Genomic DNA, 22322 nt, shown 5'->3' with positions numbered 1-22322 from the left:
GGGCGCCGAAAGATCATTTTGCACAGGGTGCCATCTATCCTATGGCCGGCCCTGCGTACAACCCTAGTCGGTATACATTTTTTTTGAAGGATGGAATAATGTAGTATACAATGCTATCTCATCCTGAGTGATCCCGCCAAAAAAATGTATACCGCACGGTATACGTTTTAACATAGTATATGGCATGTGTCACAGGTATACGTTATACTTATACGTTGGAAAGCTCCAGTCATCACTATCCATAGTGGCTTCTCCAGGGTCGGAATCCCCGACCAGAGTGTTGCTGACGCTCTAGCTCTGCAAAATTTCTGACGTCACCATCCATATATTTCCCGACGTATACGTCTGACGGAAGGCCGAAACGTGATGTGAATGCCCGGGGACATAGGCTCTGCTCACATCTGCGTTGTGATTTCTGTTTATAACAGAAACTACGACCCAGGGCCGGATCTGTCACACAATGGACATAAATGGCGTCTGACTGACCACAGTGATGGGTCCATCGGGTTCCGTCAAGTTTTGGGGGGGAAAAAAATAGCGCTGCATGCACGAAAGTTTAAACAGACCCCGATACAGGGGAATTTTTGCCCCCATATTACTTGCAAATCCTGGTCAGAATGTGGGTCTAATGACCTGAACGAACGGCTTCACAGGGCTTTATAATGCTGTTAGTTCGGGTCATTAGACCAGTGGTCTGCTGTAATGTGTGTCCGTAATACGGGCACAAATATATCCCGTATTATGCTCGTGTCAGATAAGCCCAGAGAAAAATGAGTAGCCTATAGCAACCAATCAAATGTGAGAATGGGTTATGGTTAGGCTATGTTCACACGCTAAAGTAAAAACGGCTGTAAAATACGGATCTGTTTTCAAGGGAAAACAGCCTCTGATTTTCAGTCGTTTTTAAAGCATCAAACGTTTTTTTGGAGCCGTTTTTGGAGCTGTTTTTCTATTGAAACAATGAAAAATGGCTCCAAAAACGGCTCAAGTAGTGTCATGCACTTCTTGTTACGGGGGAGTTTTTTTCAAACGGCCACGTAAAAAAACACCTCCTCTGAACGAAACGCCATTTTTCCTATTGAAATCAATGGGCAGACGTTTGGAGGCGTTCAGCTTCCGTTTTTTTCAGGCATTTAGGCCCCTCGAAAAATGCCTGAAAATAAGCCGTGTGAACATAGCCTTAAAGCGGATAACCACATGAAGAAATTGAGGGCTGCAGCCTGACTGGTTGCTATGGGCGACTCTTTCACTTTTCCTTGCAGCAGTTTTGCTAAATCTCCTCCAATATGAACTTACTCATATGACGCTACAAAAATAATACATCTCTGCATTCTCCAGGTCTACCGTAACTGACGACGGTTTTGTTACAGAAGTAGTACAACCGTTCCCAGCACGTAGTGCTCCCACTATAATAAAGGTAAGCAAACTTTCTATTACAGTACAGTTCGTCAGTAGCGTCTTCTTCCATATGTTAGTATTGCCCGCTACTAATATGGCCGCTGCTGGCTTCAACAAAACAGGTGAATCTACAAATCCCATAAGAAGCTTTATATTCTCTCCTCCAATCCGAGCGCAGATATTCCATAGCAACAGTACCCGCCCGCGCTCACATAGCAACAGAAGGAGGACGTGTGAATGCCCATCATCACTGCAGAGAGGATGAAGCAGGTAACGCTGGAGCTCGATATCCTCACCCGAATCTCTGTAGCAGCACACCCGGAAAAGGGCAGAGGGATAAGGGAGAGTCGTAGTGAGGAGCATGGGGACATAATGAAGTAGGATGTCACAGCAGTGTTCAGGTGAAGGTCTCTAGGCCCGTATGGTATGGATAATCCCCGGGATCCCCCCAGGAATGGTTTATTCCTCTCGTCCTCAGGCAGCACTGATGGGTTAAATGCAGAGCTCCTAATTAGGACAGAAGAAAAAAACAGCAGCTTTTGGGTTTGTTCACACATGGAGGTTTTCTGGAGAAAATAACGCATCATAAAGATTCTTCATAGCAGTTAATGGGATTTTGAAAGCTCCATTATGAATATGCAGCGAAGGAGCGGATGTGTTTTATGTCCGGTTTAAATTGATGCACATACAAAACTCCCATATTTATTACGGATGAGCCCTGAAACCACGGTGACTAATTTATGAAAGTCTTCTTTGGTGAATAACGCCAGAGACGAGCATTAAGTATGGTGCTCGGTATTACACAGCAGGTGGGCACAGTGTCCAGGAATATAGGGCACACCGCATTGTTCTACCACAGTGTTCGTACATGTGCACCCCTCATTAAACGCTGCTACGATTGTGCGGTCTATGTACGTTTATTACTTCTGCTAGGCAAAACCGGGGTTGTCAAGTATTAGGGTTTTTTTGGGAGGTTTTATTCTTAAGGATTGGCTGTACAGGGACATGCTGATAAAGAATAAATACACCCCATAATTCGCTGCATCAATAATTCTGCTCCCGCTGTTGCTGCCATAATTGCCCCACTTTACATGTACTTTGTAGTTTTCACAGAGCCATTAAGGCCTCATTTACACGAGCGTGATATACGTCCGTGCGACGCGCGTGCTTTTCACGCATGACCTATGTAAGTCTATGGGGGCATGTAGACAGTCCGTGAGTTTTGCTCAGCGTGAGTCCGCTGAAAAAAACTCACGACATATCCTATATTTGTGCGCTGTTCGCGCATCGTGCACCCATTGAAGTCAATGGGTGCGTGAAAATCACGCAGGTCACACTGAAGCACTTCCGTGGGACGCGCGTGATTCGCGCAACAGCTGTCAAACTCTGAATGTAAACCGAAAAGCACCATGTGCTTTTCTGTTTACAAACATCCAAACGGAGTGTCATAATGATGGTGGCTGCGCGAAAATCTCGCAGCCGCGCATCATACGCTGATGACACACGGAGCTGTTAAGTGCCTTTTGCGCACGCAAAACGACGCATTTTTTGCATGCGCAAAACGCACACGCTCGTGTAAACCAGGCCTGATAGTAAGAATTCCTGCTGAGTAAACCATCTTATTTTTCAGGTCCCTGTAGACGATACTGAGGATGTGTCCCTGGATGTAGGAAACGAAGAAGAACTTGCGCTAAGGAAAGCGACAATCAGGTGCAGCAAATATTGCAGGAAGTCCGATATTTACAGCAGAAGCATAACTTGAAGCTCCTAGTCCCCAATGCAGAATATATAACAGAGCCTCCACCTACCATATATAACTCTTGTGTCTTCTTATGTGACAGAGGGACTTTCAGCCATCTTAGGCCTAGTTCACACCGAGTATTTTGCAGGCAGAAAAAATCTGGCTCAAAACTCCTTTAGGGTATGTGCACACGATAGCAGGCATTTACGTCTGAAATGACAGACTGTTTTCAGGAGAAAACAGCTGCCTCGTTTCAGACGTAAATGCTCCTCCTCGCATTTTGCGAGGCTTCTCTGACAGCCGTAAATTTTGAGCTGTGCTTCATTGAGTTCAATGAAGAACGGCTCAAATTACGTCTGAAAGAAGTGTTCTGCACTTCTTTTGACAAGGCTGTATTTTTACGCGTCGTTGTTTGACAGCTGTCAAACGACGACGCGTAAATGACAGGTCGTCTGGACAGTACGTCGGCAAACCCATTCTAATGAATGGGCAGATGTTTGCCGACGTATTGTAGCCCTATTTTCAGACGTAAAACGAGGCATAATACGCCTCGTTTACGTCTGAAAATAGGTCGTGTGAACCCAGCCTTAGGAATTTTGAGGCAGATTTTGACTTGCCTGCACTTTCTGGCTGCGTTTTTTGCCCGTGGCTATTGAGCACCATGGACAAAAAACGTTTTTTATGCGTTGTATTGATTTCAATGGGAGGTCAGAGGCGGAACCGCGGCAAGAAAGGACAAGCCACCTGGGGAAAAAAACTGCTTCCGTCTTCCATTGAAATTAATGGGAGGTGGTTTCAGCCATCTCTTGGCGCTGATTCAGATGCGGTTTTAGTCTTCAGTGCCCGGGTGTGACTTCTACCTCTGCACCCATTATAGCTTCACCCCCGATAGGCCCGTGATATATTCTCACGTCTTTTTGTGGTTTGGCTCCTGCCATAATTTACTGTGGCACCAAGCTGTTACTCTAGAGCAGGGGTTCACAGCCCGCTGGCCGCATGCCACTAGTTGCGGCCCCAGCCCTTCTGGACAGAAAAACAGCGAATTTCCTGGGTGATCAGCTGTATCTCTGTGTGTAGATTGCTGTGGCCGGCAACTGGAGCGCCGCTCAATAAACTAGGAGCACATTCCTTTACTGCAGGTGAAAGTGCTCATTGATTATTACAGGCTTGGAGGGGTACTGAAAACCCAGAACCGTACCAGCATGCTGTTCGGCGCGGTGTTGCGGGTAAAACTGCTGGTTACCTGCAAAATCATGTGGCCATTAATAAATAGACCCTTCTGGTAAACAGCAGTTTTACCTGCAACACTTCGGTTGGGTTATTGCCGCATTTCTCTCAGCCCCCCCCCCCAAAAAAAACAAAAAACACCTGGCACCTACTTTGTCTCCCCCTCAAGGTAGAATTACACAGCCCGACGTGGGCTGTGTAAACGAGTGCCGATCAACGAGACGGCTCTGCCACTTGGCGTGACCCCATTGCCCTGTCCTCCCCTCACAAAGCTTCCACCACCTTCTGTTCACCCTGCATTTTCCCCCACAGTGCCCCTGACCTTTTATCCGTTACCTTCCTCCCCTGGGGGGGGGGGGGGGGGGCTTTTGTATAGGGCCCAAACATTTCTTGAGGCAGCCCTGCTGAATGGTGCCTCTTACACACACATGACCTGTAACTGTGTGACCAACACCCGTATTAACCAATGAGCACCTTTCTCTGTAGTGGAAGAAAACGCAAATTTTCAGGCAGGAAGTAGGATGGCCAATGGGAAGTGCGAGTGGTTAAAGGGGCTGTCCTATCATAACTAGTTATCGTCTATCCACATGATAGGTGATAAGTGTTTGGTCACTGGGACCCCAACGGATAACGAGAACGGATGTCCCCGGTTTAAATGGAGCGGTGTTCACGGAGCCACTCTATTTATTTTTTTTCAAGGGACTGACGCAGATAAACCCACTGAAAAAGCCAGACACAAAAATTATTATTATTCCCATCTTAGACCTTTATGGAATATCCACAGAATATGCCATAAATATATTATAGATGTGGGTTCTACCTTTGTGACCGGATCCTATCCACAGAATGTGCGCTTCCCCCAACCCCGTTCCGTATGTTGAGTCGGCCATCCAGGCGAAGAATCAGTGGAGAGGTGGCTGGGATCATGGAAAAGCTGTATATTTTACGGTTTCGAGTCGGTTTATTCAATATACGAGGGTGAGTCAAAAAATGATACGCACTGCGGTTATATTAAAACTTCTGTTGGCCGCACAGTCTTATCAGTGCTTTCTGCACGAGGTCGTCTCCCCAGTCACTGCAGTGCAGGTTTGTACGTGTTATGTCTGTTTGTTTGTGACTGCGGTGCGAGAAACAATGGCTGCCCCGCTTGTGATTTGCACGAAAGAAGAGCAGCGTGCAGTGATTCGTTTTTTTGTGGTCTGAGGGTGTGTCTGGTGCTGATATTTATCGAAGACTTGTGCACAGTATGGAGAAAGAGTTTTGTCGCGAAGAAGTGTGTATGATTGGATAGCAAAGTACAAGGAAGGTCGCGCAGGTGTCAGCCATGAAGAAGGTGCCGGCCGCACGTCCATGACTGACAACATTGAGCGTGCACCTGAACTGATTCTATTGGATAGACTATCACCTGTTTGGTCCCCTTAAAGAAGCCCTTCAAGGGCAAAGATTCAAGTCTGATGAAGAGGTGAAGACCGTGGCGCATCCGTGGCTCGCAGCTCTGCCTAAAAATATGTTTTAATGTGGGAATACAAAAGCTTAGTGACAGATGGACAAAGTATATTGTCGAAAAATTATGTATTTGTCTTTTCTGAAAATTGATTAAGATAAATTCTACAGCCAGAGTGCGGATAACTTTTGACTTGCCCTTGTAAGTTATTTTTTGTTCATTTTTAAACTATATTGGACTGCAAATCTTTCTGTACTAGCATGTTATGTCTGTCTGTAATAAAATACACAGGCGTAACTAAGGTATGCTTTAACAAGCTTGATCATGGGACACTCCTGGGGAACTTACGTAGTCCGTATAAACCATAAACCCCAGCAATTGCGATGCCAAGAATCACAGAGACTTAAAAATACATCTGAGGGGGTAAACTAATAGGCAAGCACTTGGAGTTGGAGTGTGATGTCATCATGACCTGTATACTCTCCCTGCCTGTGACAGTCACAGTAGCTACAGTACATTTCCTAGAACAAAAAAATATTAGCTCCTGTGTGTAGAAATTTTTCCCTGCCCTTTCCCATTCCTTGGTTGAACTTGACAGACATGTTTTTTTTCAACTGTACTAACTATGTAATGTAAAACAGTGTGAACATACCCTCAAAAGGTATAAAGTTTGTCAGCGAGACAAAGTTCTTTTAGTAAAGTTACTGGAGTTTATGTTCTCTGCGTGTTAACATGGGTTTCCTTACACACTCAGAAGACATAGGCTCCTTACTAAAAACGGACCCGTGTGTACATAGATGTAGAATACACTATAGAAATATATTAATTCTGATGACTGGGGACATTCTCACATACTGTATATCCGAAGTACTGTACTTGCCTCTAAGTGTTCTGGGTTGTTTCCATAGGCATCCCCTGGCTACGTTTTTTCATCTATTTTTTCGAATTGGTGCTATTGTTGCTTATTTGTTCTGTGACTGGTTCAGCAAAAGCTTTGTCACGTGTTTTGTCACTATCCTGCTCCTTCTGTCCTTTGACTTTTGGTCTGTTAAGGTAAGGTTCTGTCATATTTTTTAACAAGTGTTTATTCTCCTAACATTTCTGTCACTACTAACTGACCAAGTTCCTCCATTAACCAGATTGATGTGTTCATTACGGCTCTATTTGTCCTGTAATAAGTGTAATGTCTCTATAAAACAGCGGTCCCCAACCTTCTTTGCACCGAGGACCAGTTCTAATACCTGTATTGTGCCGCAATAATACAGTAGCAGCAAAGTGGATGAGATAAAACAAGTCTCATCCACACGTTGCGTAAATACTGAGCGGAAAAAAACGCTCAAATGGACCTGCGGTGCAGAATTTTATTCCGCACCAAGTCAATTGTATTTGCGTAAACGCTGCTTTATTTGTTGTGGGTTTTCCCCCCTTGAAATCAATGGGAGGTAAAATCACAAGAAATAGAAGCAGGGGCGTAGCTAAAGGCTCATGGGTCCTGGTGCAAGAATTCAGCTTGGGGGCCCCCCTACCCCTCCCCAAAACCACCAGACCCCTGCCTATGCCCAGCCACCTTGCCCAACAGTCCCCATTGACGCCCCCACAGAATAATGCCCCCATAGCTGCCTCCACGGTATAATGCACCCCCATAGCTTCCCCCACATAGTATAATGCTCTCCATAGCTTCCCCCACACAGTGTGATGCTCCCCATAGCTTCCCCCTCACAGTATAATGCCCCCATACAGTAAAATGGCTCCCTTTAGCTGCCCCCATACAGTAAAATGCTTCCATAGCTGCCACCATATCCGCGCCCCCTCCCATACCCAGTATAATGCCCCCATATGTGGCTAATAAAAAAATAACATAATTACTTACCTATCCCCGTTCCCACGATGGGTGGAGGATCCTTCTCCTCCGGTCTGTGCTATGAGTGACTTGGTGCAGACCGGCGCGATGACATCACAACATCGCGCCTGCCTGCTCCGAGCCGCTCACAACAAGGTAAGTGCTGGAGCAAGGAGCCATCACTCTTGCTCCAGCATTCAATTCAACTGTATCTGCATCCTTAGGATGCAGATGCAGTTGGAACTGGGACCAGCAGCGGTTACATGGGATGAAACATCATCATCCTAGCAGGCCTACTCAGCAGTTGTCCGCAGCGAACATTCCGGGTGAAAAATTGCACCACAGTTTGGTGCGGTTTTTCGCCCGAAATTCCCTGAGGCCACCGGGGCGGATACCAGATACCGCGGCCCAGTACAAAATGATCCGCGGCCCGGTATTAGTCTGCGGCCCGGTGGTTGGGGATCACTGCTATAAAAGACACTTCTGCCCCTGTGCCCTGGTTGTTTAGAGTTGTCAAAAGGACTTTATTCCCATTAGCGTTTCCATATTCTACAGTACCGGAGCAGAAGTGTTGTCATGGGGTCACAGGCACATAATTGTACCACACAGCAGCCAGTAATAACTTGGCACTGGAATGGGATATTAAACAAAAATTTTTGCTTTGTATTTAACTTATTTGAGCACTTTAACGCAAAAGACCTCTTCATAATGCTTTCATTGGATATAAAATAGTTTAATTGGTTGATTTGTATGCAGTGAAGGATTGACATGGTCACACACCTATAATAACAATGGTTTCATGTGACACACATAGAGGACACAATTGAGTCACCAAAATGACGAGGATAGTCCATCATTGACAGTACAACACATAATATGAACAGTGGTTGTAGAAAAAACATAACCGGCTGTTTTTTCTGTCATAAAACAGCTCGTCTCTGTTAATGGGTGAAATTCTCTTCTGCGGACAGTCTGCATATCGATACTGGGCAGCTAAACTATACAAATTGTAATTTTTTTTATTACAAAAGATATTAACCAGTTTTGTGGTTCTTACTGTCAGAATGTTACCGGTCGACTACTGGTTGGATTACGCTGGTGGAACCAGATTGATGAAGATGGAAAAAGCCACTGGATATTTGAAGCCAAAAAGGTATTTCTGTATTTGTACACGTATATACAATGGCAGATTAGTTTTCCTGATGGGGGTTTTAGAAGTAAAGCTCTGTAGCAGTGTTTCCTAACGCATGGTGAGCATACCCTGGAAGAAGAAAGGAAGATCCGAGCTCTTTCCGCATCTCTTCTAAGGTACATGGCGAGGCTAGACTGCGTCTCGTCTCTAGGGGGTAGAAGCATGTCACGCTTCTTTTCCGGCGGAAGTGGTCAGTCACATAGAGCCTTTGCCTGGCAGACTTTTTCCTCCCTGTGACTCTCGTACAAGAAAAATAAGTTGTATGTGGGTGGCCACTGATTGGCCGGTCATGTATAACCTCCTAGTGGTGCCAGTGGGGGAACAATAGAGGAGGGAAGTCGTTGTGCGGTCAGCCCTATTATGTGGCTAACCCATATGAAGCTACAAAGTGCCCACCCCTGCCAACCTGACAGGCATCAAGGCTAAGCGCAGTGTAATATAATGCCAGAGCAACCTCATTCAGAATTGTGATTGATCGTAACTTTGAATGTTTTTGTTCACATTTTCTATGGGGGGGGGGGGGGGCATGTCTGCGCTAAAACAAATTGCTCTATAAGAAAATACTATTTTTCAGACCGTTTTTCTTAATGATAGTATCATACAAGCTAACCGTGCTCAGGATTCTAAATTAAACAGTCAGCGATCCTTTACAGTAGAGTATAGTTGGAAGAGTAAGGCCTTGTTCACACATTGAAGATTTGCTTCAGATTTTGCATGTATTTTATTTAGCCAATACCAGGAACGGAAACCTAAACAGAAGAAATATATAAAGGAAGGCCTTATAGTTCTGCTCTCCTGTATCCAATCTTCATTTTGGCTTCAAAAATGAATGCCAAATCTGCCGCAAATCTGCTGTGTGAACAAGGCCTAAATGCATTATCCATCTCCTTCTTTTCAGGTTCCACCCAATTCTTCTACATCAACAGAGGTTGAAGCTCGAATCTTCTGGTTGGGTCTGATTATTTGCCCCATGATCTGGACGGTGTTCTTCTTCAGCACATTATTTTCTTTGAAGTTAAAATGGCTGGTATGTGTTCCACCATCTTGTTAAAGTGGTTGTAGAAGGGTCAACTAGTTTAATATTTGATACAGTATCTGCCCCAAGTCTTTCTCTTAGTACACTGCTCATACTTGATTGATTTTCACCCTGAAGTTGCATGATGTTCTGTAAAGTTTTCTAATATTGCTGGTTTCCTCACTTAGGCCTCATTAATTTCTACAGCCCACGGACACCTTTCCATGTATTTACGGATGAATGCCCGGGCCGTAGAAATGATCCGCATAATATAGAACATGTCCTGTTCTTGTCAGCAATTGCGGGACGGAATTGCCCATAGAAGTCTATGGGCGTTTCTCCAATTACGGACGGCTACGGCAGGGCATCCGCATATGGGGACAGCACAAACCCTTACGGCCGTGTGCATGAGGCCTAAGAAAAGCGTAAGCCGGCTTGTCTACCATGGCAAAGCTGTTAATTTGGACGGCAGATAGACCTTCATGTCACCACTTCAGCTCATCTAGCTACATGTACCCTACTGGTAGTCACCTAAACCAAGGACAGCTGGTTGCTAGGCAATGTTAACAAATGCCGGCTGCAGAATACACTAACGAGGAGTCGCAAGAAGATTAAGTTTACATTCACACTTTATAGATTTGTTACAGAAATCTCTGCAACCCAAAATATATGTCCCCAATATCTGCATGCGGTTTGTAAAAGTCCATGCACACTGCAGAAACCACTCCACTCAGATGAAAACTTGGGGGGGGGTTTGGGGGTGTCATTCAGACAAAATTAAAAATTTGTTGCTGTAGTGATAGAGAAGCAAAATAGTTGACACATTGGTGAAAGCAGCATAGATAGGAACCATGCTGCAGGTTTATAAAATAGGAAGGTAAAAGTTCCTGTTTAAGGTTCCCAATAGTCTCAGAATAATGACATGAAACAAGATATGGAGCACACCGCTTCAGTTTTCTTATGTAATTGCGTTTGCCCTCACAATTGGTGGTAATTTCCAATGCTATTCCATGTAAGCCATTAATTACACCTCTTATTCCTATCTGACATTTATGGCATATCCATAAGATATGCCATAAATGTGATAGGCGCGGGTCCTACAACGAGGCTCCGCATCTATTTGGAGATCGGGGTTACCCCATCCCTGCCTGGTGAAATAGCCGCAGCTTCCAATTCAGCGAGCTACGCTTTTTCTTGTTTTCGTACCCCCAGCTACCTTGCCATGGAGGATACGGCGCACATCTCACCAGGCAGGGACAGGGGACCCTCTAATCTCGAGATAATGTAGAGCCCCGTTCTGTGTCCCACACCTATCCCATGGAAAAGCCATAAATGTCTGAGATGGTAATGCCTTCCTGGTTTCCCATTCATCTCTGTTTTTATATCCACCAATCTAAATAGTACACTATCTTCAGTGCAGAACTCGTAGAATATTTCCAATACACTTGATACTCTCTTAATTATGGTTGGTATCCAGTTTGCTTAAATTTACACATCCAATGTGTAGATGTAAAGAACTGTTGCCTAAATAAAGGAGGGAAATGCACAAGCCACGTTTTGTTTTAGAAAAACCGCAGTTCTAGTAACATTTCTAGTGGAGTTTTTGACTCATTTCATTTTGGAAAACAGAACAGAGACTTTGCTTTCCACTGAGGACACCAATTTACAATCCGTACAAAACTGTGCATAAGGCCTCATACACACGACTGTTGTGCCACTCTTGTTTTTGACGGCATCTGAGTGGCACCCGATAGTCTTCACGGACCCATTTACTTGATAGGGTGAATCGGGTCCGTGAAAAATGGTCCGAGTCTCCGATCCAAGGAAAGATAGGACATGTTCTAGCTTTCCTCGGATCACTGACAGGACTCGGATGGCGCACAGGGTCGTGTGCATGAGGCGTAAGTTTTATAATATGCATGTTAACCCCTTAATGATCAGTCAAATTGTTTTAATCTTTACCTCTCTGCCTTTCAGCAGCCGTAACTTTTTGATGTTTTTTGATTGACCTGGCTAGGAGGCCTTGTTTTATGCGGGAATTAATTTTTTTTTTTCCCTGCACAGTTACGTAATTTATTTTGCAGTGTGAATATAGAAAAAACTGTTTTCGCCATTCTTTTTTGTTTACATTACACTGTGTCACTATGCCAGTGGCTGCTTGTTAGGACAACACATAGTGTGCCCTAACACCAGGCATACTGGCTAGACAGCCCTGGGGTCCTTTCTAGGTCCCCAGGTCTGACTGCAGAGGGTTCCCGCTGACTCTGATCACGTCACCAGGTTTCTGGTGATGCGATCGCTGCATTTACATAGAAAAATTCTTAAACAGATGGGTCAGATGTGCTAAATACAACCATCTCTGCATATGAAGAAAACAAATTAACGTTATTTATTCCCAGTAATTTGCAATTGTCTCGTCTCTTTCCATCCATACAGGCCTTGGTAATTGCTGGCATCTCCCTCCAGTCTGCAAATCTTTATGGCTATATCCACTGTAAAACTGGAGGCCAGAAAAATGTCGGGAGGACGGCCTCGCGATTCCTGTCCCAGCAGCTCTTTCAACGAGTGAGTTGTGTTATGTGTTGGGGTGGCCCCATCTGCTAAACCCCCAGTCAAGCATCTCGTATCACTTGGATCTGAAAAATCAGAAGCAGAACGCCTCCAAACATCTGCCCATTGATTTCAATGAGGAAAAACTGCGTTCTGTTCAGACGTGGGGCGTTTCTGTTTTTTTACGTAAAAAAAATTCCCTTGTAAAAGTGCATGTCACTTCTCGAGCCGTTTTTCATTGATTCTATAGAAAAACAGCTCCAAAAACGGCCGTGAAAAACACCAGTTGCTAAAAAAAAAAAAAGGCTAAAAATCAGGCGCTGTTTTCCCTTGAAAACAGCTCCGTATTTTCATTTATTTTTTTTAAGTAAGCGTGTGAACATACCCTTAAGGTATGTTCACACGGAGTGTTTTCAGCAGTTTTTCAGGCCGTAAACGTCCCAAAAAACGGCTGATAAAGCGGAAGCAGAACGCCTCCAAACATCTGCCCATGATTTCAATGGGAAAAGCGGCGTTCTATTCAGACGGGGCGTTTTTTTACAAAACCGGCTGCGTAAAAAAAGTGCATGTCACCACTTCAGCCGTTTTTGGAGCAGTTTTTCATAGACTCTACAGAACTGCTCCAAAAAACACAGCGAAAACGTGACTTTGATTAAAAAACTTCTGAAAATCAAGAGCTATTTTTCCTTAAAAACCACTCAGTATTTTCAGACGTTTTTAACTTTGTGTGTGCACGTACCCTTTAAGTGGCATATTTGCCTTTTGCACTGCGAAAAACTGTATAATGTCCTACAGGAAAACAGATTTCTAAATTTTTGGCCTTGTAGAATATTTTTCCTATAGGTTTACATTGTAATGTTTTATGCAGTGTATTTTTACACTGGAAATACAGGTCACAGGAGTCCGTTTCCAGCAGCTCTTTGCTCGGTCGGGAACAAACAAAATTACATCTAGAAACTTTGAATTATTTTATTCTTTTTAAAGGGATTTTCTTATCTTAGACATTCATGGCATGTGCCATATATGTGTGATATATGCGGTTAGAAAACAAGGATGCCGCATCCAGTCGAAGATTTAATGGAAGGGTTTCTGTGTTTGTGAGTCTCCCTCCATTCACTTCTATTGGAGTTATGGAAACTGCCAAGCACTCTTCCATGGCTACCTCTGCACTCATTCTCCGCATGGATGCGGTGGCCACCACACAAGGTGGGACAGGGATGGGGTCTGTCTGGGGAAAAAGGCGCATGTCTTGTAAGTGGGCGATACCTCCATTACCTCGCTGTACAGCATGTGGAGTAGATGTGGGAGAGGGGTGTCAACAGCTGCATGGTCTCATGTAGGCTAGGAGATATAAGGGAGTATATAAAGATGTTGGGGTCCCGTAAAAACCTCATCCGAAAACTACATGCATTTTAACCACAAATTTCATGCAGTTTATAATTCTACCGCATTGAAAAACACAGCAAATCATGGTAAAAATGCATGCGGTTTTTGGATGTGCTTTATTTTGTGCGTATTTTAAAACGCCCCTTAACGGCAACATCTGAATATACCCCAAGTATTAGTTTAAAGCTGCAGACTGAAATGTCGGCAGTGTTAAACAGCCCATGCTGTACATCTCCTATACAGTAAGGCTACATTCACACTAGCGTATCAGATTCACACACATGAAGAATGCGTGTGAATCTGGTCCGTTCTGCATCGGGTGCGCTTTGCAAGTGGAATGATTTCACGCACTCGCAAAGCACATGTTCTTTGATTTTCAATTGAATCGATGCGCAAATCACACGTGGATGTGCATCAGTGTGCGGTGCGTGGTTTTCACGCGCCCATTGACTTCAATGGGCGTGTTAACGCACCAATATAGGACATGCAGTGAGTTTCACGCAACGGACTCTCGCTGCGTGAAAACTCCTGCAGGTGTGAACGGCCCCACTGAAATCAATGGTTCACAGTGCTGCGTGTGATTTCCATGCGCAGCACACTGACGTAATTCACGTTCGTCTGAATGAGCCCGAATACTAATTTGCCAACTTTGCTTTGGTTTATATCTTTCAGACCTTATGATGTAAAGAAGGGAGCCAGCTTTCCAAACAATATCTGGTTTCACCATCAATAGGACATGAAATGAAATAGCTGGAACCAGTCTCAATTCTAGTGCCTTATACCCTCATCATTTATGATCGTTTATTTGCACATTTATTAAAGTTTTTTTTTTTTTTTGTTTTCTTTAAACCAATTTTGACTAGTGTGGTCACTTGTATAGTATAAAACATTTTTTTAGGGTTAGGCTACATAATTGTCAGCCACCTGCAGCCTAAGGCCGGATTCACACGAGCATGTGCGTTTTGCGCACGCAAGAAACGCAGCGTTTTGTGTGCGCAAATGGCACACGTGTCATCACCATATGATGCGCGGCTGCGTGCTTTTTGCGCAAACGCCATCATGATGACACGGTTTGGATGTTTGTAAACAGAAAAGCACGTGGTGCTTTTCTGTTTTTCATATTTTTCTCTGCTGTTGCGCGAATCACGCACGTCCCACGGAAGTGCTTCTGTGTGCTGCGCGTGATTTTCACGCACCCATCGACTTCAATGGGTGCGTGATGCGTGATCAACGCACAAATATAGGACATGTTGTGAGTTTTACGCAGCGGAGACCCGCTGTGTAAAAATCACGGACTGTCTGCACGGCCCCATAGACTAATATAGGTCCGTGTGAGGCGCGTGAAAATCACGCGCGTTGCACGGACGTATATCACGTTCGTCTGATTAAGCCCTTACGACAAGAGCTGACGAAGGTGCAAAGCGCTCAGCACACGGACCCCCACCAATCCAAGCTTTTGATAGGTCTGACATAGAAGTTTGAGAGGAGTGTAGTTACTTTTTAAACAACTCGTGCACAGGAAAAGCAACCAATCAAGTCGCTGCTTTCATTTTCCAAAGGGCCTTTGAAAATCTGATTGGTTGCTATGGCAGCTAGTCCACTTCTTCCTTGACCAGTTTTGAGAATACTCCCCCTGTCTGTCTACTATACTTTCAGAGATCCAGAAGATAGGGACTTCTGATCAATATTTAAAAAGGAATATGTTCAGATTGACTGGAGTTAGTTACTTAGAAGTTTTAGTAAATAGATCTATACAAATGGCTGATATGAGACGAAGACTTTACAATCCGCAGTTCTAGCTGGATCTGCGGCGGATCAGGTGAAACACTTCTCCAATCCCTTTCTTGGATCTGCCCCTGTTTTTTGGTGTAAGAGGTAGTAAGAACAGACCACCCTAAACTTCTGGATCTTCCCCAGTTGGAATATTCGTCAGGAATAAAACACATACTGAAATAAACACTTCCCACAATATGAATTTTACCCAAGGCAAATTGTTTGTAGCGTGGGAATTATGTCTTTGCCCCACATACAATTTTCTCAGATGACCGCTATAATCGGAGAGTTTACCGCTGATGACTGGGTGCATCGTTTTCATGCTTGCAAAATAAATAGTCATGGGACAGATTTCCATCAGTCAGAATTTATCAACTTTATTATTACAGACACATAATTAGCATTAAAGAATGGAAAATTGTTTTTAGCACTAAGGCCACATTCACACAGCAGTATTTATCAGCATTTGTAAGCCAAAACCAGAATAGAGTTCAAAACTCGGAAGAGGTACAGCTATTTCCATTAGGCCTCCTTAACAAAAATTGTGCCGTTTTAAACTGAAGAAAACAAAACTTCTATAAACGGTAACAGTTTTCAAATATAACATGTGAATCTTTTATGGTGTTTTTTTATTCGGTGTCATTTTGTACACGCTTTTTTTTTTTTAAGGTGTTTTTGAAGTCCTAAAGTGAAGCCTACGGGAAAGATGCCTGAAGAAAAAGCCATACCCAGAGCGTGCTGCGTTTGTAAAAAGCGCCACTGGCCACAATTACCTCAAACGCCACAAACCAAAACGCAGTTGTGTGTAGTACATTTGATATTTTACTATAGGCTTTAATGTAACATCTGGCCGCGCTTAAAAAAATAACAAAAAAAAAACGCCATGAAAAACACAGCAGAACGGTGTGTGTGTGTGTGTGTGTGTGTGTGTGTGTGTGTGTGTGTGTGTGTGTGTGTGTGTGTGTGTGTGTGTGTGTGTGTGAGAATCCGGTTTTATACTTTTTCGCTGTCGGTTCTACTCCTGGTTTTGGCTTCCAAAGACTAATGCAAAATACTGACCAACATACGGCTGTGTGATTGAGACCAAACAATCTGTGTGTCTATGGCCAGATTAAAACAAGTGTGAATTGAGCCAGAGCCAAAGTTATTAGATACTCAGTGCTGCAAATATGTTGTCACTAGAAGTAAAAGCTACTGATAATATGACCCCTATATGGATCTAATATGATTAATTCTGGATACACAAAGCGAAATGATAAAAGGTTTCTTCTTTCTGACACTTTACTTTTTAAAAACTAATTGTCATCCGCGTCAGAATTTAATGCAGGCGCAATCTTTGAATTCAGCCGCTAAGTTCACTATAGAGCGGTGTACTAGTCCTCGGTCGTGTGCTTGGCAGCAGCATTGAGATAATGCTGGAATCATAAAACAACTGTTCTACGCAATAGATGATAAATCAATGTCTACAGACAGACAACTACTTAGTGGCCATATTTAAACAAACCAAAACTGAGGTATCAAGTGATGACAAAAGGATGTTTTAATTTGATGTTGCTCTTGTAGCAATTTCAGGAACTGGAATATTGAAAAGCACTTGGTGAAACATGAAGAAAAAAAAAAAGAATGTACCATTCCAAATCAAAGAAACGGATTGTCAGTGTCTCTGAGAACAAAAATCTTGAATCTCTAGAAGAACCAAAAGAGGAGCAATGTTAGAAAATGTACATTATACTAAAACTCCATATAGTCAATTGTGGCTTCAATATTGAATCACATTCTTCCCTGAAACTACACCCAACATCACTTTATGGAGACCTCAGATGTGACTCTGCACATTACATTGAATGTCCCATGTTCACCATAAGCAGCAGAGAGATAGCCAGGATGTATGTGCTGTCCTGCGTGCGTACAAGTAGCGGACCCAGGTAGCTGGCGGGCAAGGATTATATAACACAATGGCAATTAGGTCCTGTGTACATACACTACTCGGTGTCACTCAATGTAGGACTGATTCCTCACCTCCCAAAATTTTAATCCTGAATTGTGGGACACTAAGCCCTGCCCTCACAGGAGCACCTCCAAAACAGCATATAATGCATCTATTTGACGTTGCATAATCCCCACCCCCGGGTGGTTTAACTCATGGGACAGACCCATGAAAAGTGGGACTGTTGGCAGGTATGGATACAGAAGCAGGGTATGCACAGAAAACCGGGTACTGTAAACTAAACAAATGGAAAAGGGCCAGTAATGCGCGGTGAGCATCAGAGGGGTCTTTAGTTGCCATCCACTGCTTTAAAGTGCTCCCTTAGATTAGTGCATCCATCCAATGTTCAATACTCTAGTCGGCACTGCTGCCACAACTAAGTGCCTACAGGGATCCAGAATGGAGTCCTACCCATTGCGCTTTAGTACAAGACCCATCTGGTTTGTAGGGACGTGCAGCAGGTGACCCCACTTGCTTTTCTAACCTGCTTGTCGGTACTTAAGGTTACCATTAATTTGGCCCAAAAATCTTATTTTTAGGGGTCTGAACTCTGCAACAATTTATACGCCGGGTAAGACCTTCTTTATAAACTATGGCATTAGTATAACCCACTTCTAGTCCTAACAACATCAGTAAAAGTCGTTCACTGCAAACATTTCCTGACTGCCCAATGTAAAAATAACTAGAATAAATTCATACATACTTTGTATTATTGTCCTGTACGACAAGGTTGCTGGTGAATCTGGAATTTCGGTAAAAAATGATTTGCCGGTGTCACAGCTCTTTCCTTTAACGAAAGAAGTGGAAATAAAAAGTCATGTATGTATACTGTAAACCTTCAGCATCAAGTTAGGGCCTGTTCACATCAGCCTTGCCCTTCTGTTGAGGGTTTCCGTCAGGTTAACCCCTCAACGGAAAGGCAAACAAACCTTAGCTTCTTCAATGGTGACGGAAACGTTGCTAATGATTTCCATTTATCACCGTTGTGACAAGGTTCCGTTGTTCTTGACGGAACCCGACGGAACCAATAGCGCAAACGGAAACCATTAGCAATGTTTCCGTCACAATTGGGATCAATGGTGAGGGAAACGGAAGCTAAGGTTTCAGTTTGTCTTTGCGTTGAGGAGTTAATCCGACGGAACCCCTTGACGGAAGGGCAACGCTGATGTGGACACAGCCTAAATTATCTTCCAGATAGAGCTCCAGTGAGACTTTTGAACGTGGTAAAAATTGTGACAGGTGACGGACCTTAATCTCTCTATTTGGACAATCACAACAATTGCAAAACGGTAGCAAATCACCTGCTAACCCCCCACCCCCCCATCTTAATACAGAAAAATCTGAGGGTAATACAGTAACTGTGATAATAGCGCAACCAAAAGTCGATGTGGAGCGTTGGCCTAAAAGACAATAAAAAGACAAAATGCGTCTCATGTAATCTGACAATAATTAATACTGGATTCACTCATTGCGTTTAAAATACGCTACAGAACTAGCCTTAAGCCTAATGCACACGACTGGTTTTTTTTTTTGTCCGTGTGCTATCCGCAATCTTGCAGATAGAACACGGACAAATTTTATATAGCCCCATGCTCACGACCGTGAGGTTTACAGATTCGAGTCTGGGCCGCAAAAACTCAAGACGTGATTTTTGGTCCATATTTATGGCACAGACTCCCTCATGAGAGTCCGTGCAGCAAATATGGACCAAAAAAAATGACACATCCTGCTTTTTTTTTTTATGCGGATCCGTGAACACTGATGACGCGGATGCGCTACGGAAGTTTTTTTTACAGACAAATGGACCACAAATACAGACAACAAATCTGTGGTTTTGCGGACTGCAAAATCACCACAGTCGTGTACATTAGGCCTTAAACTTTGCACCAGAATCTGCAACGAAATGCCCATGTGGTTTTCACCCAATGCATTGAAAATCTACATCTGCTGAGGATTTTTTTTTACAGTGTTGGTGAATGGGGTTTGTTAAAACTCCATTGAATTGGGTTTTCTGTGCAAATTCCACAAAAAAATATGCGATGTGTGAACCCAGACTTATTTGCTGTCGGTTGGCAGAGTTTCTGGACTATGTCGCAGTTTTCATGATTTCTGCATATTCGCTTTAAGAGGGTGTTAAAGGGTATTCAGCTTTCAGCACATAAAGGTCATTTGTATAATGAAAATTGACATCATTTACCAATATACTTTCTGTATTAAGTCCTCAGTCTTCAAGATCTCTGCTTGCGGTCATTCAGTAGGAGCTTTCACTGCTTACTTCCAGTAAATACAAAATCTATCCTGATGTAATAAACACACAGGTGCAGGGCTCGTTACAGAACTCCTAATTGTGCTGTAACTGTAACGAACCATGCACCGGCGTGTCTATCAGGACAGATTTTACCCACTGGCATTGAAAGAGAAAAAAAAAGAAAGAATCCTATTAAAGGACAGCAAGTCCATATCTTGAAAACTTCAAGGAATTGATACAGAAAGTGTGTCAGAGAGTTGAATAACATTTATTTGCTGAAACCAGAATACCCCTTTATTAGGACGATGTTTTCAATATACATTATCTTTATTATCTTTACTAAATCCATAGTAAAAAGTTGAACAAACCACATTATTTTCTTCAAGGCGAGTTCTTTTATAATAGAAAAAGAATAAAAAGAATGTGGAATAACCTGTAACCCACCTATATTTGGGTCCAAAGGAACCCTTCCCAGCAGGGGAATGCAGAGATCACTGCACATTTTCTCCGCTCCTCCTGTAGTTGGAGGGAAAATCTGAGATTCATTCTGAAAGAGAAAATAAAAAATAAGTTCTTACGTTCGGTCTCCGCACAAATGAAGATGGATCATTGGAGTATGTGAAGCATCTAAACACGTCACCTATTCTTCACATAAGATGCTGCGCAGAAAAATGAAATCATGCAAAGTGTTACCTGGAAAACTAGATACACGGATTCATTGTAAAGGAGGAAAATATGTTGTCGATTATTGGCAGTCTACGATGTCATGAATTACGGCTGTGTTGCCACTCTTAAAGCACTTGGTCGCATGTGGCGCCGTTTTGGGTTGGACCCCACCGATCAGACATTGATAATATATCTAGTTGATATGCCATCAATTTTATTGGTGGAAACAGATGAATGTAAGGAGATCCAAGTATGCACAGCGTCTATATACAGTGGAATATGTACGTTCTGATAATATAGGATATATGCGGCGCCAATAAAGCTATGGTTCTCGTGACACATTATTCGGAGAGGATTTTAAACATAGGAGAAGTAAAGCTGTTTGGGTCCATTCACACAACGTTTGGGGTGTCTGTTCTGCGCATGCACTGGGAAAGACTCGATACGCAAATGCTAAATGGTTAAATATTTTCTTGGTTCTAAAATGTTAAGAGAAGTCATTTTGTAATATTCTTATTTTGCATAATTTTCCGGTTTCATCTGCAGTGTAAATGTGTTCTTGCCATGATACAATCCAGGGACGCATATCCTTTCTGTAAGCCTCTGTTCACATCACATTAGCAAACTACATTCGATGTTTGTGCCGGGAAATATGTTGTAACGAACCTTTGGGCCCCATTCCTCCGGCGTATGCCAAAAAGAGTGTCCGGGGCCAATATACCTTTTTTCCACTGTATAGAATAGCGTAGAGAACTAAGCTATTCTATCCATAGGAATACAGTAAAAAATAAATATCACGCTTTACGTTTTTTTTGGGGAGCCTATTGGTGGCGTATCCTTTTATTGGAGCTATGGGTTTTAAAATTCTACTAACGTATACCTCACACATTGTTTTTCTTGTTCATTTTTTATCCCGTTCACGTTTCACGCTAAATAAACTGTTCGATTAATTCTTCAGGCTATTACAGTCGTTTAGATACCTAATGTGTAGTTTTCTTGTATTTAGTGTAGGGGCAATAAAATATATTTAATACAAAATAGTGACTTTAAGTGTATTTATCATTTATATTACTTTTTTTTTTAATCCCATTAGGGGATAACTTTATTTATAACTTTATTTATTACTTGTAATGTATTATCCTGTATGCTAATACATCATACTGTGTCACTATGGCACAGGCTGCGGTTAGGGCAGCACATAGTGTGCCCGAACAGCAGGCTTACTGAACAGACAGCCCTGGGGTCCTTTGTAGGTCCCCAGGGCTGACTGCATAGGGATTTAGTGTTTGATCACGTCACTGGGTTTCCGATGACTAGATCAAAGCGGGGAATTCCCTATTATCTTGCCGCGGTCACGGACCGCAGCGATCAAAGAGTTAAACAGCTGGGGTCCGAATGTTTTCCGACCCAGCTATATTCAGCATGCTGCTCTAAGATCAGAAACTGTTAGTTACAGCTCCTGCTTAGAGGATGAGCGTTCACAGGAGCGCTCATCAGCCTCTTCTACAGCGACGCCAAAAGACGTTGGTGTAGACTAAGGACATGCACCGACGGTGAGCGGTCGTTAAGGAGTTAATACATTGAAACTTACAACACATTGATGTCAATAAGAAGTGTACACATACCTTGCATTTTGGGCAGATGAAGCCACTCATGTTCTCTACTACTCCGATAATCGGCAATTTTACTTTGCGACAAAAATTTATTTCTTTTCGTACATCCTGCAGCGACACCTCCTGGAAAAGCGGAAAAAAGAAAACATAAGAAATATTTTCTATAAATTGGACCCACATTGTGACTACACTACAAGGTCTATGCTTAGAACTGAATACTACCATTTAGGCTAGGGATACAT

The 22322-nt window shown here is 43.1% G+C and overlaps 2 protein-coding genes across 3 annotated transcripts in view; one reads left to right on the top strand and one right to left on the bottom strand.

Moving 5' to 3' along the window:
- Positions 1-1330: 1330 nt before the first annotated feature.
- TVP23A (trans-golgi network vesicle protein 23 homolog A) lies at positions 1331-14609 on the top strand. 2 transcript variants are annotated; one of them, XM_075830096.1, is made up of 8 exons: positions 1331-1417; positions 1521-1668; positions 3029-3108; positions 5212-5344; positions 8714-8803; positions 9741-9869; positions 12294-12422; positions 14466-14609. In XM_075830096.1, exons 2-8 carry the CDS (start codon positions 1636-1638, stop codon positions 14472-14474), a joined length of 603 nt encoding a protein of 200 aa, XP_075686211.1. In that variant the 5' UTR covers positions 1331-1417; positions 1521-1635; the 3' UTR covers positions 14475-14609. The 2 variants fall into 2 exon arrangements, with proteins under 2 accessions (XP_075686211.1, XP_075686210.1); XM_075830095.1 differs by lacking the exon at positions 5212-5344 and adding an exon at positions 6719-6863 and having other exon boundaries at positions 1334-1417.
- Positions 14610-15917: 1308 nt separating this feature from the next.
- NUBP1 (NUBP iron-sulfur cluster assembly factor 1, cytosolic) overlaps positions 15918-22322 on the bottom strand; it is a 35143-nt gene continuing 28738 nt past the window's right edge. Inside the window, exons 8-11 of the mRNA XM_075830094.1 lie at positions 22093-22203; positions 20246-20348; positions 18257-18340; positions 15918-17252 (exon numbers count right to left, since the gene is read on the bottom strand). Of these exons, the coding sequence (XP_075686209.1) occupies positions 17221-17252; positions 18257-18340; positions 20246-20348; positions 22093-22203 (330 nt within the window). The 3' untranslated portion in view covers positions 15918-17220. The remainder of the gene's footprint in view (positions 17253-18256; positions 18341-20245; positions 20349-22092; positions 22204-22322) is intronic.

The sequence above is a fragment of the Rhinoderma darwinii genome, chromosome 6, assembly GCF_050947455.1.
Source record: "Rhinoderma darwinii isolate aRhiDar2 chromosome 6, aRhiDar2.hap1, whole genome shotgun sequence".
NCBI classification, from domain to species: domain Eukaryota; kingdom Metazoa; phylum Chordata; class Amphibia; order Anura; family Rhinodermatidae; genus Rhinoderma; species Rhinoderma darwinii.
Note: the sequence above shows the minus strand (reverse complement) of the source record. Positions and strands in the feature narration are given on the sequence as shown.